At 41.2% G+C, this 13,352-nt stretch overlaps 2 protein-coding genes across 2 annotated transcripts; both read right to left on the reverse strand.

Annotated features, from left to right (window-relative positions):
* Window positions 1-979: 979 nt before the first annotated feature.
* Window positions 980-2,701, reverse strand: hspb9 (heat shock protein, alpha-crystallin-related, 9). Its single transcript, XM_068731574.1, has 2 exons — window positions 2,243-2,701; window positions 980-1,712 (listed from the first exon to the last, which is right to left on the reverse strand). Exons 1-2 carry the CDS (start codon window positions 2,464-2,466, stop codon window positions 1,265-1,267), a joined length of 672 nt encoding a protein of 223 aa, XP_068587675.1. The 5' UTR covers window positions 2,467-2,701; the 3' UTR covers window positions 980-1,264.
* Window positions 2,702-5,868: 3,167 nt separating this feature from the next.
* Window positions 5,869-13,295, reverse strand: LOC137888213 (immunoglobulin superfamily member 1-like). The gene is made up of 6 exons (XM_068731557.1): window positions 13,167-13,295; window positions 12,620-12,913; window positions 12,073-12,366; window positions 10,980-11,303; window positions 6,881-7,015; window positions 5,869-6,303 (listed from the first exon to the last, which is right to left on the reverse strand). The coding sequence occupies exons 1-6, from the start codon at window positions 13,279-13,281 to the stop codon at window positions 5,999-6,001; spliced, it is 1,467 nt and encodes a 488-aa protein (XP_068587658.1). The 5' UTR covers window positions 13,282-13,295; the 3' UTR covers window positions 5,869-5,998.
* Between the last annotated feature and the right edge of the window lie 57 nt (window positions 13,296-13,352).

Consider the following 13,352-nt stretch of genomic DNA (forward strand, 5'->3'; position numbering starts at 1 on the left):
CATGCAAGGTGCCACCTGTCCATCAGGACTAACTAACATTCACACACATTCACACACTGTAGGCACAGCTACAGGAGCAATTTGGGGTTAAGTGTCTTGTAACTTGCGGAGCTGGGGATCGAACCGCCGATCTTCTGATTGAAGGAATTTTCATTACTTTTTTGAAATACTATGATTTATTTTTTACTAGTGTGACGACCCTCCTCCTATCATGCACTGGGTGCCTCGTTGTGTTTCCTGTGTTGCAGGTGGTGATTGGAAACTCGTCAGCCAGATGAGCAGCACCTGTGCTGGTGTGGCACGGGCCTTACAAAGAGTCTGTTCAGTTGGCAGCAACGGGGGGAAAAAGGAGGATCGCTGTTGACGGGCTCTCGACCGGTGTTGCTGTCGTGGCGTACCTGCTGGGAAATATTGTATTACCTGTGCTTGGAAGACAAAATAAATAGTTTCTTTTTTGGCCGCTAGCTTGTTGTCTCCCCGTTTTTGTTTCAGTTTATGAGCCAGGCTGTGACACTAGACATACTACAATATTACTTTTTATCTTTTCTTCAACATAGTATACTATGACTTTTTAAAGACTCTTTACGACACATTAAACTACTACATTTCATACACTTCAAAAAATATATTGTATAATGAATTTTTTCAGACTTTCTTTGACAAATCATGACTTTTAATTTACTTTTTGTCATACTATACTACTTTTTTATTACATGTTTCAACAGACTATACTTAGACTTAGACTTAGACTTTTTTATTGAAATGCAGATACTTTTGGATTTATCGACCTAGGTTTTTAGATGCCTTTCTTGGAGATTTACGCAATGCAATGAAGGTTGATGGAATTTTGTTTGCTCACAACATTAAAAATGTTTCAATAAAATAGAAGGCAGCATTCGGTTTAAAAAAAAAAAGAGAAGAAAATTCTGTGTGTTGAGCACCACAAACTAATTCCTCCATTGTCCTCCATTGTTCTCCATTGGGGATACCAGCATAAAACTATGGCTAGATACCACTAACACATAATGATCTTAAGATCATCTTTTCCTCTGCTGGCATCACCCCCTCTTTCACACCACTGTACTAATAAAAAATCAGTTTTTGAAAATCAACACTTTATTTTATTTCAACAGTTTATACAAATTGTAAATAATTATAAAATACATATTCTCTTCAATTTGTAATGGTAAACTTAACTCATTATAGACAGTCTTTTTTTATTAAGATATGTTTGTCATGGGTGCATTAGTCTCTCTGTTCCGCCTCAGTCCATTTCCTCCTTGTCCTTGGAAATGGGAAATTCCAGCGATGTCCTGAACCGAACGGGCACCTCCTGCTCCTCACTGATTGGCCGCTTTGCCACGGGGGCGTGGATACGCAGCTGCCCATCATCCATCAGGGAACAGGAGAGACGCGACAGATCCAGGTGAGGGGGAAGGTCGATCTTCTGGACAAATCCCGTCTGAGACGAGGCAGAGGAGCAGAAGGAGGCGCTGGAGGAAGAAGAGGCGCAGGACTCGCTCTCTTCTGCTCCGGCCTGCTTCATGGCCACCACCGCCAGGCTACGCCCCTCCAGTTTGACAGTGATGTCATTGGGGGCGTAACCGCGAGCGTCTAGGGTCACCAGGAGGTCATTGTTGTTTGCTGTGGCCAGCTGGGCTTCCTTGTGCAGCTCCGTGCTGGGAGTCTCCCTCTCTTTAGCATCACTCAACCTGAAAAAGAAGCAGAATCTAGATCAGAATCAGCTCCATGACTCCACTAGTGTCTGAGGGCGTTTTCAAACCCGCCTTGTTTAGCCCGGTTGAATCGGACTGGTTCGACAGTACGTTTCGTTTGCGGACCAAAACAACCCCATCAAGACCTTCTAGAGTAAGTGTTCTTGGACCGGTCATTAATTCGAGAGCGATTCGTTTGTGGTGGGAATGTGATCCGACCTCGATCTCACCCGACTACAAGGCAAACTATGCAAGTTTGAGCCAAACGGCCCCTGATGCCAAGTGTTGCTTTGCATGCTGTGAATGCAGAAGCATGAAATCAAAAGCTGCTGGAAGCTGGCCGAAGAGTGAACCGGGGCTTTTTGTGACTAATTCACTTGAAGAAACAAACCAGGGGGAAAAAGCATCATCTTCCCCAACTCTTTCACTGATTTGGACTCGAGCAAACCAACCACAGTTTTGAAAACGCCCTTTCACGAAGTCAATCAGGTGGAACCACTACTGAGTAACACATTCATTGTACATACCTCATCAAAGTGGAGGAAATAAGGGGAAACTGGCTAAATTTGAGCTGGTGGGGCCTATCGTGAATTCCCCTCAGAAGGCTGTCGGCCACTTTGGTTCTCTGGTTGAAGAAGTCTTGCTGCAGCGATGAGAGGGCCTTGTGACGCAGCGGCCACAGCAGCTGCTCCTGGCTGAAGAAAGGGTCCTCGCCGAACAAGCCGGTCAAGGCTGCATGCTGGGACATCATATCAGCGATAGTTATAGACAGAAGCTCGACTTGCAACCTGCGAAGCGTCAGTTATCTTGTCGGATTCCTTTTCTCAGACTTGATGTCTTTAGTCTCCAGTGAAGTGTGAGAACTGAGAGCTTCCAGAGTTTCTTCTCCTTGTCAGTCTTCTATCGGGTAGTTTGGAACATTGCACAGGACTCCCCTCCTTTATATACTCCAGCTGTCCCGCTCCGTCCCTCCAACCGTGCTATTTACACCCCATGAGCTCACTGCTGTTTGTTGGTGTGTGCCAGCGAGGTCAGGAATGCCCTGCAACTCATCAAAAGGCTAAAGACAGCTCATGGTCATATCCTGTTTGTGTTATGTTCACACTGCATTGGAGTTTCGCTTCCTATTATATGCTGCAGATACAGATTAGCTCATTACCCATTTTAGATAGATAGATAGATACTTTATTCATCCCCAGGTAGCAGTATCAGAATATGTGGGTTAATAGTCGTTGGCACTTTATTCAACAAATGTCTTTTCATTTAACACAAACTTTGCTGTAGAAAGTAAACACCACTTCAAGTGAGAAGAAAAACGGCATAAGGAAAAGAAAAATGTACCTCAGTCCCCTCAGGCAGTTCAGTGTATGGACATGAACTACTCACTGGATTGAGTTTTAAATATATTCTGCCACTGTTAGGACAAACGTTGTTTTTGTATCATTAAAAAAAATGTATACAGTAAATTAGTTTTAATGTTATATTAATAAGTTAATATTCAAGTTAAGTTAAAGTTATTTATTCATATGAATAAATAAATAAAGGCAGACTTACTTTGTTGAAGTTATTACGTTATCATAACCTCCCCCCCTTTAGGAAACTTTAGGAAAGAGAATGAATAAGCGTTTCTCCCAAAACTTGAATTTGTCAAAGCTGCCAGTACGTCACCCACAGCTAATAGATTGGACAATGAAACAACATAACTGACAATTCACTTCATTCCTACTTGAAAATTGACATATTATATAAATGTGTTGAAATGAAATGGTTATCAGTGGTTAGTGTGGCATCAGAACAGATGGGTAATCTTTTGATATCGTTGTGGCTCACATGTAAACATCCATTTGTTCTCTTCCGACATATAAACTGACAACCAAGAATCCAACTTTAGCAGCTGTTCAGAACTTAGCATGTCGACCAGCAATGTGAACAAAGCCTGTTTTGTCTCAGGTTACGAGGCTTCTTCACTGCCTCTTCCGTGGATGAGCTCAGAGTGCTATTATTTCCCAGAGTATGTCTGCATGTGTGTGAAGCAAGTGTGCTAACGTTACAAGGAACGGGTGTCATATCTATTCGTGGCTGTCTCGGCGTAAACTCTGTAAAACTGCCTTCTTGCCATTGGCTCAATTGGTTCGCATGTGATTGGCTTAAAACAGCTGCATCATTGTGGTATTTTCTCACTTCTCACAAATTACATATATTATTCTGATATTGTGGTATGTGGTGAACAGTATTAGTTTTAATCTACCAGCATCTAAAAAGTGTGGTAACGCGCGTTGCCTCCAGTGTGGTCATTTTTAGCCTTTGAGCTGTTGTTGTATGGAATAGGTGTCCATGCTGATTTTGGATTGGATTGAAGTTGGATGGATCAAGACATAATCAGACTGAAAAAAAGAAAGATAGTAACCTTTAAGTCATCAGGAGGACCACAGCAGAAATAAACAAGTGTGTCAATGAACCAAGGGATGCCAGGGACCTAAATAGAAAGGGAGATTCAAGATGGCTGACGATTCCTCAGCTATAAATTACTGGACTATTTTTATACCACCCAGCCTAGACTGGTCAATATTTATGGTTGTATGAGATCCCCCCCCCCCCCCCCCCCCCCCCCCACACACACACACACACACACACACACATACACGTAGTTATCTGGGTTATGTGTACAATTGCAATAAGATAGCCAAGAATACTTACAAGAATCATTAAGAAATTTATTTGAATAAAATATAACAATTTAAGAGTAAAGGTATATTCAACATGAAAAATGTATATTTAAAATATGCCTTTAAAACAACATCAAAACATGTATAAACTATGTATTTATATAAGTGTGGTCGATACCACTGAGAGGAATAGTTCAACATTTTAGGAAATACACTTATTCATTTTCTTGCTGAGAGTAATATGAGAGGATCGATACCACCATGTCTGCATGGTTAATGTGTAGCTGTGCATGAAGACTAAACGGGGAGAGGACAGCTAGCCTGACTCTGTCTAAAGGTAACAAAATTCGCCAACCAACACCTAAAGCACACTAATTAACTATTACTATCTCGTTTGACTAGCTGTTTCCCCCTTTCCAGACTTGGTGCTAAACTATCCAACAGTAGTATCCGCTGATAGTACCTTCATATTTAGCATACAAAAATGAGTGGGTACCTTTTTTTTTCATCTAACTCTCAGCAAGAAAGTGCATGTATGCTTTTAACTTGATAATTCAAGAAGCTAAATGCAGGTGTAGATTAGCCAGTAAGTTAGGTCAATTTAAAGAGAATGTTGTGGAAGTTGGAGTGCCACAATGACCCTGAGATCTGTGCTCCTTGTAGGGTCTCCCAAGGCAAAATGGTCCCCAGGACAAGGGCCAGACCAAGAGTGATTCACTCGCCCGATACGAATTGGCCAGAAAACTGTTACAGCACCTTGCCTGGAAGAGGGATAACACACACATGGTGCTCAACCCGGCACAGCCTTTACATCTACATGGAGCCGCCACCCTGTGGGTCCACCGGGACATGCCTTGGGGTTGGGTGCATTGTGAGCCGGGCGGCAGCAACCTAGGTGTGGTTATCACGCTGCTCAGGGGGAGCAATGCAAATTCTGTCTTGGCCGTGGACCAGTTCTTTACCCTGGCAGGTCTGTTGGAGGGGTCCTGAGAGTTTCCCATCCAGTCTACATGTGGTCTGTTGACTTGGAGAAAGCTTATGACTATGTCTCCCTAAGAGTTCTGTGGGGTGTACTGGGGGAATGATCTTCCTTCATAAGGTGGCTGGGCTCACTCTTACAGATAGGATGAGGAGCTCAGTTATCCAGAAGGAGCTTGGAGTAGAGCTGCTGATCCTTCTCGTCAAAAGGGGCCAGCTGAGGTGGTTTGGGAATTTGATCAGGATGCCTCTTGGATGCCCCTTTAAAGGTTTTCGGGGCACGTCCAACCTATTAAGAGGAAAGGCAGAGAACACACTGGAGAAACTATGTATCTTGACTAGCCTGAGGATGCTTCTGGATCCCCCAGGAAGAGCTGGAAAACATTGCAGAAGGGACTGAAATTAATCTTAAATTTTATTACAAATGTAATGTGTGTGTGTGTGTATGTATATATATATATATATATATATAAATGTCCCCCAAGATGCTACGGGGCCACAAGACTAGCTAATAATGATATATATTTGTTTTATTGATGAAAATGTCTTTGTTCAAATAGGCCAACCCTACAAGAAGTTGGTTACAAACTATAGGAAGAGATCGAGCTATTTCTTCAGCATTCTTCAACAATTGACACCTCAAAAGTTTTGATAAATATCCTCATGTTCTCCATAAATGTCCACAGTTAGTTCATCCAAGGGCTGGGTTACATTTTCATAGTCGGCTTCATCATCACTGGTTTCATCACTGGTTTCTTCTTCTTTCCAAGGATCTTGATCTTTGTTACTCTCTGGCTCCTCAAAATCAGTACTCTCCTCTTCTTCCACTCTCCCAGCTTCCTCTTTGAGTTTCTTCTTGGTGTCCGCTGGATTAAAGTTTTCGTAGACATCATCCTCGTCCTCGTACTCGTTATTTTCATATTCGTTGCTGCCTCTGACAGCCACTGCAACACAAGCACAAACACACGCATCAGGACAAAATTCATTTTAGAGGGAGTTCTTTACAAGCATTCAAACACAAACAATGGATCAATTGATGCTGTGTCCCCCCCATAAAATAATATGACCCTCCAAAATCATTGTGACGCCAAATCAACTGGACTATTAATTAAAGGGAAAACTGTATTTTGCCAAATACACTTTTTGGGGGGGTTTTTGTGCCTCTTTTTTGGTCAAGAACTTTTAAAAAAAACATTTTGACTGCATTTTGGGTGCAAATTCAGGAGGCTCATCTCTCTACACAGCATTGTAGAACCATTGACACAGGCCAATGAGCAAGATGTTTGTGATTATTACATGAACTTTAATATGACTATTTAATATAATATTCTTCTTATTAAATATAAATATAGACATCATATCTGGTGGATGATGTAAAATACAGACTTTGCTTATCCAGTGCCAATGCGATGAATAAAACAGATGAAATGTCATGATGTGCCCTGATAATACTAGTCCCATGTGAATAAGGCTTTATTCTTTTCATGTAATGTGCTGTGTGTGTCCTGGTGAAGCACAGACATTGAGTTTGGACGAGGGTAACAGGCTGCTCGGATCGTCTCTTTCTCTTGCAGACCAGACAGACCGCCACCAAGACCAGCAGGAGCAGCAGTGGAACCACGACAGCTACTGAGGAAACCAGCGGCAACAAAGACACTAGGAGAGAAAAACTTTGACAGTTAATGACTGTAATAAATCGTCTCTATCCACACACTAACTGCTATCTTGTCAGAGAAGACACTTTTGAGCTTCCTGTGTTAGTTATTCAAAGGAGAGATACCTGGTCAAGAACAGGCTTTAAGGAAAAACATGAAAACTTCTTTGCTCACTTTAAAACCACGGTTCCTGTGTGTAACATAACTGAATAGCTGGTGCTAAACTACAAATTTAAGTGAACAATGCTAAATAAAGACAGCCATCTTCTTAAAGAATCACTGCTAGATCTCTCTTTGTCTCTGTCTCTGTGTCTCTGAACTTGAAGAGAGTTTCTTTTTTTATGGTATAAAGTCATAATAAAATGTATGCCGTAGCTTTGTGTATGTTAAATGTATGTATTATAAGCCTGACCAATACAAACAAAGCCCAATCAAATAGAGTTTAGATTTTTTTCAATATTGCTATTTGGAAGTGTAAAAGAACAACATAGCGGATGGGCCAATGAGAATTGTTTGTTACATGATATTACATTACATTACATTACAGTCATTTAGCAGATGCTTTTATCCAAAGCAACTTACAATAAGTGCATTCAACATTGGTAATCAAAAGAACTACTAGTCACCAGAAGTCATAAGTACAGTGGGGAAAAAAGTATTTAGTCAGCCACCAATTGTGCAAGTTCTCCCACTTAAAAAGATGAGAGAGGCCTGTAATTTTCATCATAGGTATACCTCAACTATGAGAGACAGAATGGGGGGAAAGAATCCAGGAAATCACACTGTAGGATTTTTTATGAATTAATTGGTAAATTCCTCTGTAAAATAAGTATTTGGTCACCTACAAACAACATGTCTGGCTTTCACAGACCTGTAACTTCTTCTTTAAGAGGCTCCTCTGTCCTCCACTCGTTACCTGTATTAATGGTTAATGGTTTGAACTCGTTATCAGTATAAAAGACACCTGTCCACAACCTCAAACAGTCACACTCCAAACTCCACTATGGCCAAGACCAAAGAGCTGTCAAAGGACACCAGAAACAAAATTGTAGACCTGCACCAGGCTGGGAAGACTGAATCTGCAATAGGTAAGCAGCTTGGTGTGAAGAAATCAACTGTGGGAGCAATTATTAGAAAATGGAAGACATACAAGACCACTGATAATGTCCCTTGATCTGGGGCTCCACGCAAGATCTCACCCCGTGGGGTCAAAATGATCACAAGAACGGTGAGCAAAAATCCCAGAACCACACAGGGGGACCTAGTGAATGACCTGCAGAGAGCTGGGACCAAAGTAACAAAGGCTACCATCAGTAACACACTACGCCGCCAGGGACTCAAATCCTGCAGTGCCAGACGTGTCCCCCTGCTCAAGCCAGTACATGTCCAGGCCCGTCTGAAGTTTGCTAGAGAGCATTTGGATGATCCAGAAGAGGATTGGGAGAATGTCATATGGTCAGATGAAACCAAAATAGAACTGTTTGGTAAAAACTCAACTAGTCGTGTTTGGAGGAGAAAGAATGCTGAGTTGCATCCAAAGAACACCATACCTACTGTGAAGCATGCTGGTGGAAATATCATGCTTTGGGGCTGTTTTTCTGCAAAGGGACCAGGACGACTGATCCGTGTAAAGGAAAGAATGAATGGGGCCATGTATCGTGAGATTTTGAGTGAAAATCTCCTACCATCAGCAAGGGCATTGAAGATGAAACGTGGCAGGGTCTTTCAGCATGACAATGATCCCAAACACACCGCCCGGGCAACGAAGGAGTGGCTTCGTAAGAAGCATTTCAAGGTCCTGGAGTGGCCTAGCCAGTCTCCAGATCTCAACCCCATAGAAAATCTTTGGAGGGAGTTGAAAGTCCGTGTTGCGACAGCCCCAAAACATCACTGCTCTAGAGGAGATCTGCATGGAGGAATGGGCCAAAATACCAGCAACAGTGTGTGAAAACCTTGTGAAGACATACAGAAAACGTTTGACCTCTGTCATTGCCAACAAAGGGTATATAACAAAGTATTGAGATGAACTTTTGTTATTGACCAAATACTTATTTTCTACCATAATTTGCAAATAAATTCTTTAAAAATCAGACAATGTGATTTTCTGGATTTTTTCATTTTTTTTTTTCTTTTTTTTTCTCATTTTGTCTCTTATAGTTGAGGTATACCTATGATGAAAATTACAGGCCTCTCTCATCTTTTTAAGTGGGAGAACTTGCACAATTGGTGGCTGACTAAATACTTTTTTCCCCCACTGTACATTTCCTTTTCCAAACAAGCATCTAAGAGCAGGAAGCAAAGCATAACTCAGAGCCAAAGTACAGTGCAGAAACAAGAAAAACAGTTAGTGCTATAAGTAATATGAATACAATAAGTGCAACAAGCTAGTATGAATACAATAAGTGCTGAGTGGAAGGCTCAGGGTAGCACTTCCTGAAGAGGTGGGTTTTCAGCCTGCGGCGAAAGATGGGCAGCGACTCCGCTGTCCTGACGTCAGTGGGAAGTTCATTCCACCACTGTGTGATATAACACAACATAAATCACCTTGGTCTCAGGACATTTGAGAATTAAAAAAATCCACTTGTTGATGCTCTCAAATGACCTCAAACGGCCGAAATAAACAAACCATGTATCTACCATAATCTAATATTGGCCAACATATATCAATCACCCTGGTTGATTTATCATGTAGGGATTTATAATATGGATTGATATCCAATTTACAACAATATGAAACAGAGAAAAGCACTTACAGTATGTATATAATAATGTGGAGCTCAATTATCATAGGACTTAAAATGTATATATTGGTTAAAATAGTATTGTTGTTTTAAGTACATTGTTACTAATTGTGATGGTGGTGATTGCAATAATAACATTACAGCTCCTCATATTATTAATATTATGTGGTCTTCTCTCTCCATGTCCCTTCTCAGCCCACATTTCCTTGTTCTACTACTTGTCTGTCAGGCCTTCACAGTTCGCTGATGTGTCTCCTCCCACTTCCTTTATCTGTCGCCGTCACACAAACTCTTCTTGAAATAACAAGGAAGTAAATTAACATAAAGTTGCATCGTCACTCCATGCCTGCTGCAAATTTACCAGATCTTCCGATGATCTTTCGCATCCATGGGCCCATAGAGCAAGCGCACTAGCTATTTTTTAAACCCCGCCTCCAAACAATCGGTCCTTCCTCGTTCTCAGGCTCATTCGCATAAACGGAGGAAGGAAAATAACTCTGGATTCAGCTGAAAGTGCATTTTTTACAACTTCTATGACCTCCTGATTTAAATAATGGCTATTCTTGTGTTCCTAATGGGGAGTTCCATCTATCTATTATGTTTAACTGCTTATCAATTAACCTAAGCTGCAGGTCTTTAGACTGTGGGAGGAAGCCGGACAACCCGGAGAGAACCTGCAAACTCCACATAGAAGGGCCGTCCAGCCCGGGAATCGAACCCCGACCATCTCTTTCCCAATGTAAGTCCATGAGAAGAAGTCTTTTTGGGCCCCATAGCATCACGTGACAGACCCGGGAATTGGGCCACTATGTAAAATGTTCTTTAAAGCCCGGCAATCATCCTTGGGGCTTATATAAAAACTGTAATGGACACATCACTCTGTCTTTTTTTGTGGCAATTTTCTTTTGGGGGATGAATAGAGGGCACTAATCCAATGGTCACCACTGCTGTAGCACTACAGCATGCTTAACAATATGTGACTTGTTTTGTCTGGAGGCCAATCTTAATTGACATGAAATGTCATTATGTTATATGGTAGGTACATGCACAAGACAGCTCATTGTTTCTCTATCTGCTGTGGTTTTATTGGAAAGTTTTACGGGAAAGCACCGTTAATAAATGTTTGTGCTGCTGATGCAGCTATACACAGTAAGTAGTGGCCACCATCACTCAGCTATTGTCCCTGAAATATAGCAGCGTTTAGTTTAAATACACTCTACTTACTTTTGATGATGACAGTAATCGTGGCAGTCATGGTGGAAGAGAATCTCCGTGCAGACAGTGTGACTTCATACACACAGCTGTAGTTCCCCAGGTGCTCATACTCTGCCACAGGGAAGTCAAAGGAGGCCGAGCGGTTGACTGCTGGCTTGGTGTTGATGAGGCCGGAGCCAGAGGAGATGAGAGAGAAATTACCTCCGGGATAATGGGAGGAAATGGAGCAGGTGAAGACAAAGCTGTAACCCCTGATGACCTCAGCACCATCAGGGCCCCAGACCAGCCCTCCGTTAGGAGACGTCAGGGAGATGTTGGGCTGCTGCAGCGGCACTGAGTACAAAAGGGACAACAGCATTAGAGGGAAATAAAATTCCTAGATTTGTAAACCAGCAAAGCACACCAAAACTAATCACATTTTCTACTCAGAAAAAATATATATTAGGGCTTATTACTCTTCGTAGGAATAGCTACAAATGCTGGATGAGATCAGCATGTACTGTACAAAAGGAACACTGTATTATGAAAATATAATATTCCCTAGATTTGTAAATCAGCAAATATCAGATCAAGATGGCTTCCGCACACAGCAAAGATATCCTGATGCACAACAAAACGAAATATTTTTAAAATATTCTGTCCAGAAAAAAAAAATTGTAATGGAAAATGTACAACGTGTCACGTGATGACCCGTTATTATACAAAGATGTTTTTTTACTTATTACTTAAATGTGCCCTAAATGTCAACAAACTGTTATGTTGACATTTAGGGTTTCATCACCTTCAAAAAATGTAATAAATCCTCAGTTTGAAAAAAGTGATCCATCTGATGACATGACATGTTAACTTTCTTTGGTGAATATAACTCATCAGAGGGGGGGGGGGGGGGGGTGAGAAAATGTAAGGTGGACTATTACACGCAATTTCTGCAAGTTATTAATAACTTTCTCGCCCGAAACCACAATTTTATAGTAAACTTAATTGAAAATGAAATATTACTGCTTCAAGAAACCTACCTTGTGAAATATGTCTGTAATTGTAATTGTTTTTCTGTGTTAATTGTTGTGCTGTATTATTCTATTTATTCATGAATTTGTCTTACCAGTAACAGAGAGTCTGACAGAGTCACTTAAGGGGGAGATGAAGTATCGACTAGAAACCCTTATCCGATACTGACACTGGTATGATCCTTCGTTTCCAAAGTTCACTTGCAAGATGTTGAAGGTAGCAGAGTTGATACTTGATGTTTGGGTCTTTCTGAATGAGCCTGATGTCTGCTGCAGAATGAATGTTCCACCTAAATGCTGAGTTGAGATAGAACAAGTGATGCTGGCGTCCCGACCCCAGGTAACCTCACCAACAGGACTCATGGAGATGCTGGGCTTTGGGAGGCTCACTGAAAAAATAACACAATCTTAGATTTATGAATGGATTGACTTTGAGCTGAGATATACCTTTCTGAGAATTGTTTGTTTGCTAAATTTCCTCTTATGTCAAAAGAAGAGTTAACCATTTTGTGAAATACTTCTTTTTTTGTTGTTGTCGAGAGTTAGAAGTCAGTCTTCTCATCTAACTTGAATCAAGAAAGCAAATGATAAAATGTAGAACAAAGGAAACAACAACATCATGGAATGGATTAATTTCCTTACCAGTAACAGAGAGTCTGACAGAGTCACTTAAGGGGGAGATGAAGTGTCGACTAGAAACCCTTATCTGATACTGACACTGGTATGATCCTTCGTTTCCAAAGTTCACTTGCAAGATGTTGAAGGTAGCAGAGTTGGTACTTGATGTTTGGGTCTTTCTGAATGAGCCTGATGTCTGCTGCAGAATGAATGTTCCACCTAAATGCTGAGTTGAGATAGAACAAGTGATGCTGGCGTCCCAACCCCAGGTAACCTCACCAACAGGACTCATGGAGATGCTGGGCTTTGGGAGGCTCACTGAAAAAATAACACAATCTTAGATTTATGAATGGATTGACTTTGAGCTGAGATATACCTTTCTGAGAATTGTTTGTTTGCTAAATTTCCTCTTATGTCAAAAGAAGAGTTAACCATTTTGTGAAATACTTCTTTTTTTGTTGTTGTCGAGAGTTAGAAGTCAGTCTTCTCATCTAACTTGAATCAAGAAAGCAAATGATAAAATGTAGAACAAGGGAAACAACAACATCATGGAATGGATTAATTTCCTTACCAGTAACAGAGAGTCTGACAGAGTCACTTAAGGGGGAGATGAGGTTTAGTCTTGAAACCGTGGTGCTGTACTGACACTGGTACGATCCTTCATTGTTAAAGTCGACTTTAGTCATGCTGAAGGTAGCAGAGTTGGTTCTTGACATTTGGGTCTTTTCGAAAGAACCTGAATCCTTTTTCAAAATAA

Source organism: Cebidichthys violaceus, unplaced genomic scaffold (genome assembly GCF_023349555.1).
Source record: "Cebidichthys violaceus isolate CVI_PGR_0920_01 unplaced genomic scaffold, fCebVio1.0.p SCAF_52, whole genome shotgun sequence".
NCBI classification, from domain to species: domain Eukaryota; kingdom Metazoa; phylum Chordata; class Actinopteri; order Perciformes; family Stichaeidae; genus Cebidichthys; species Cebidichthys violaceus.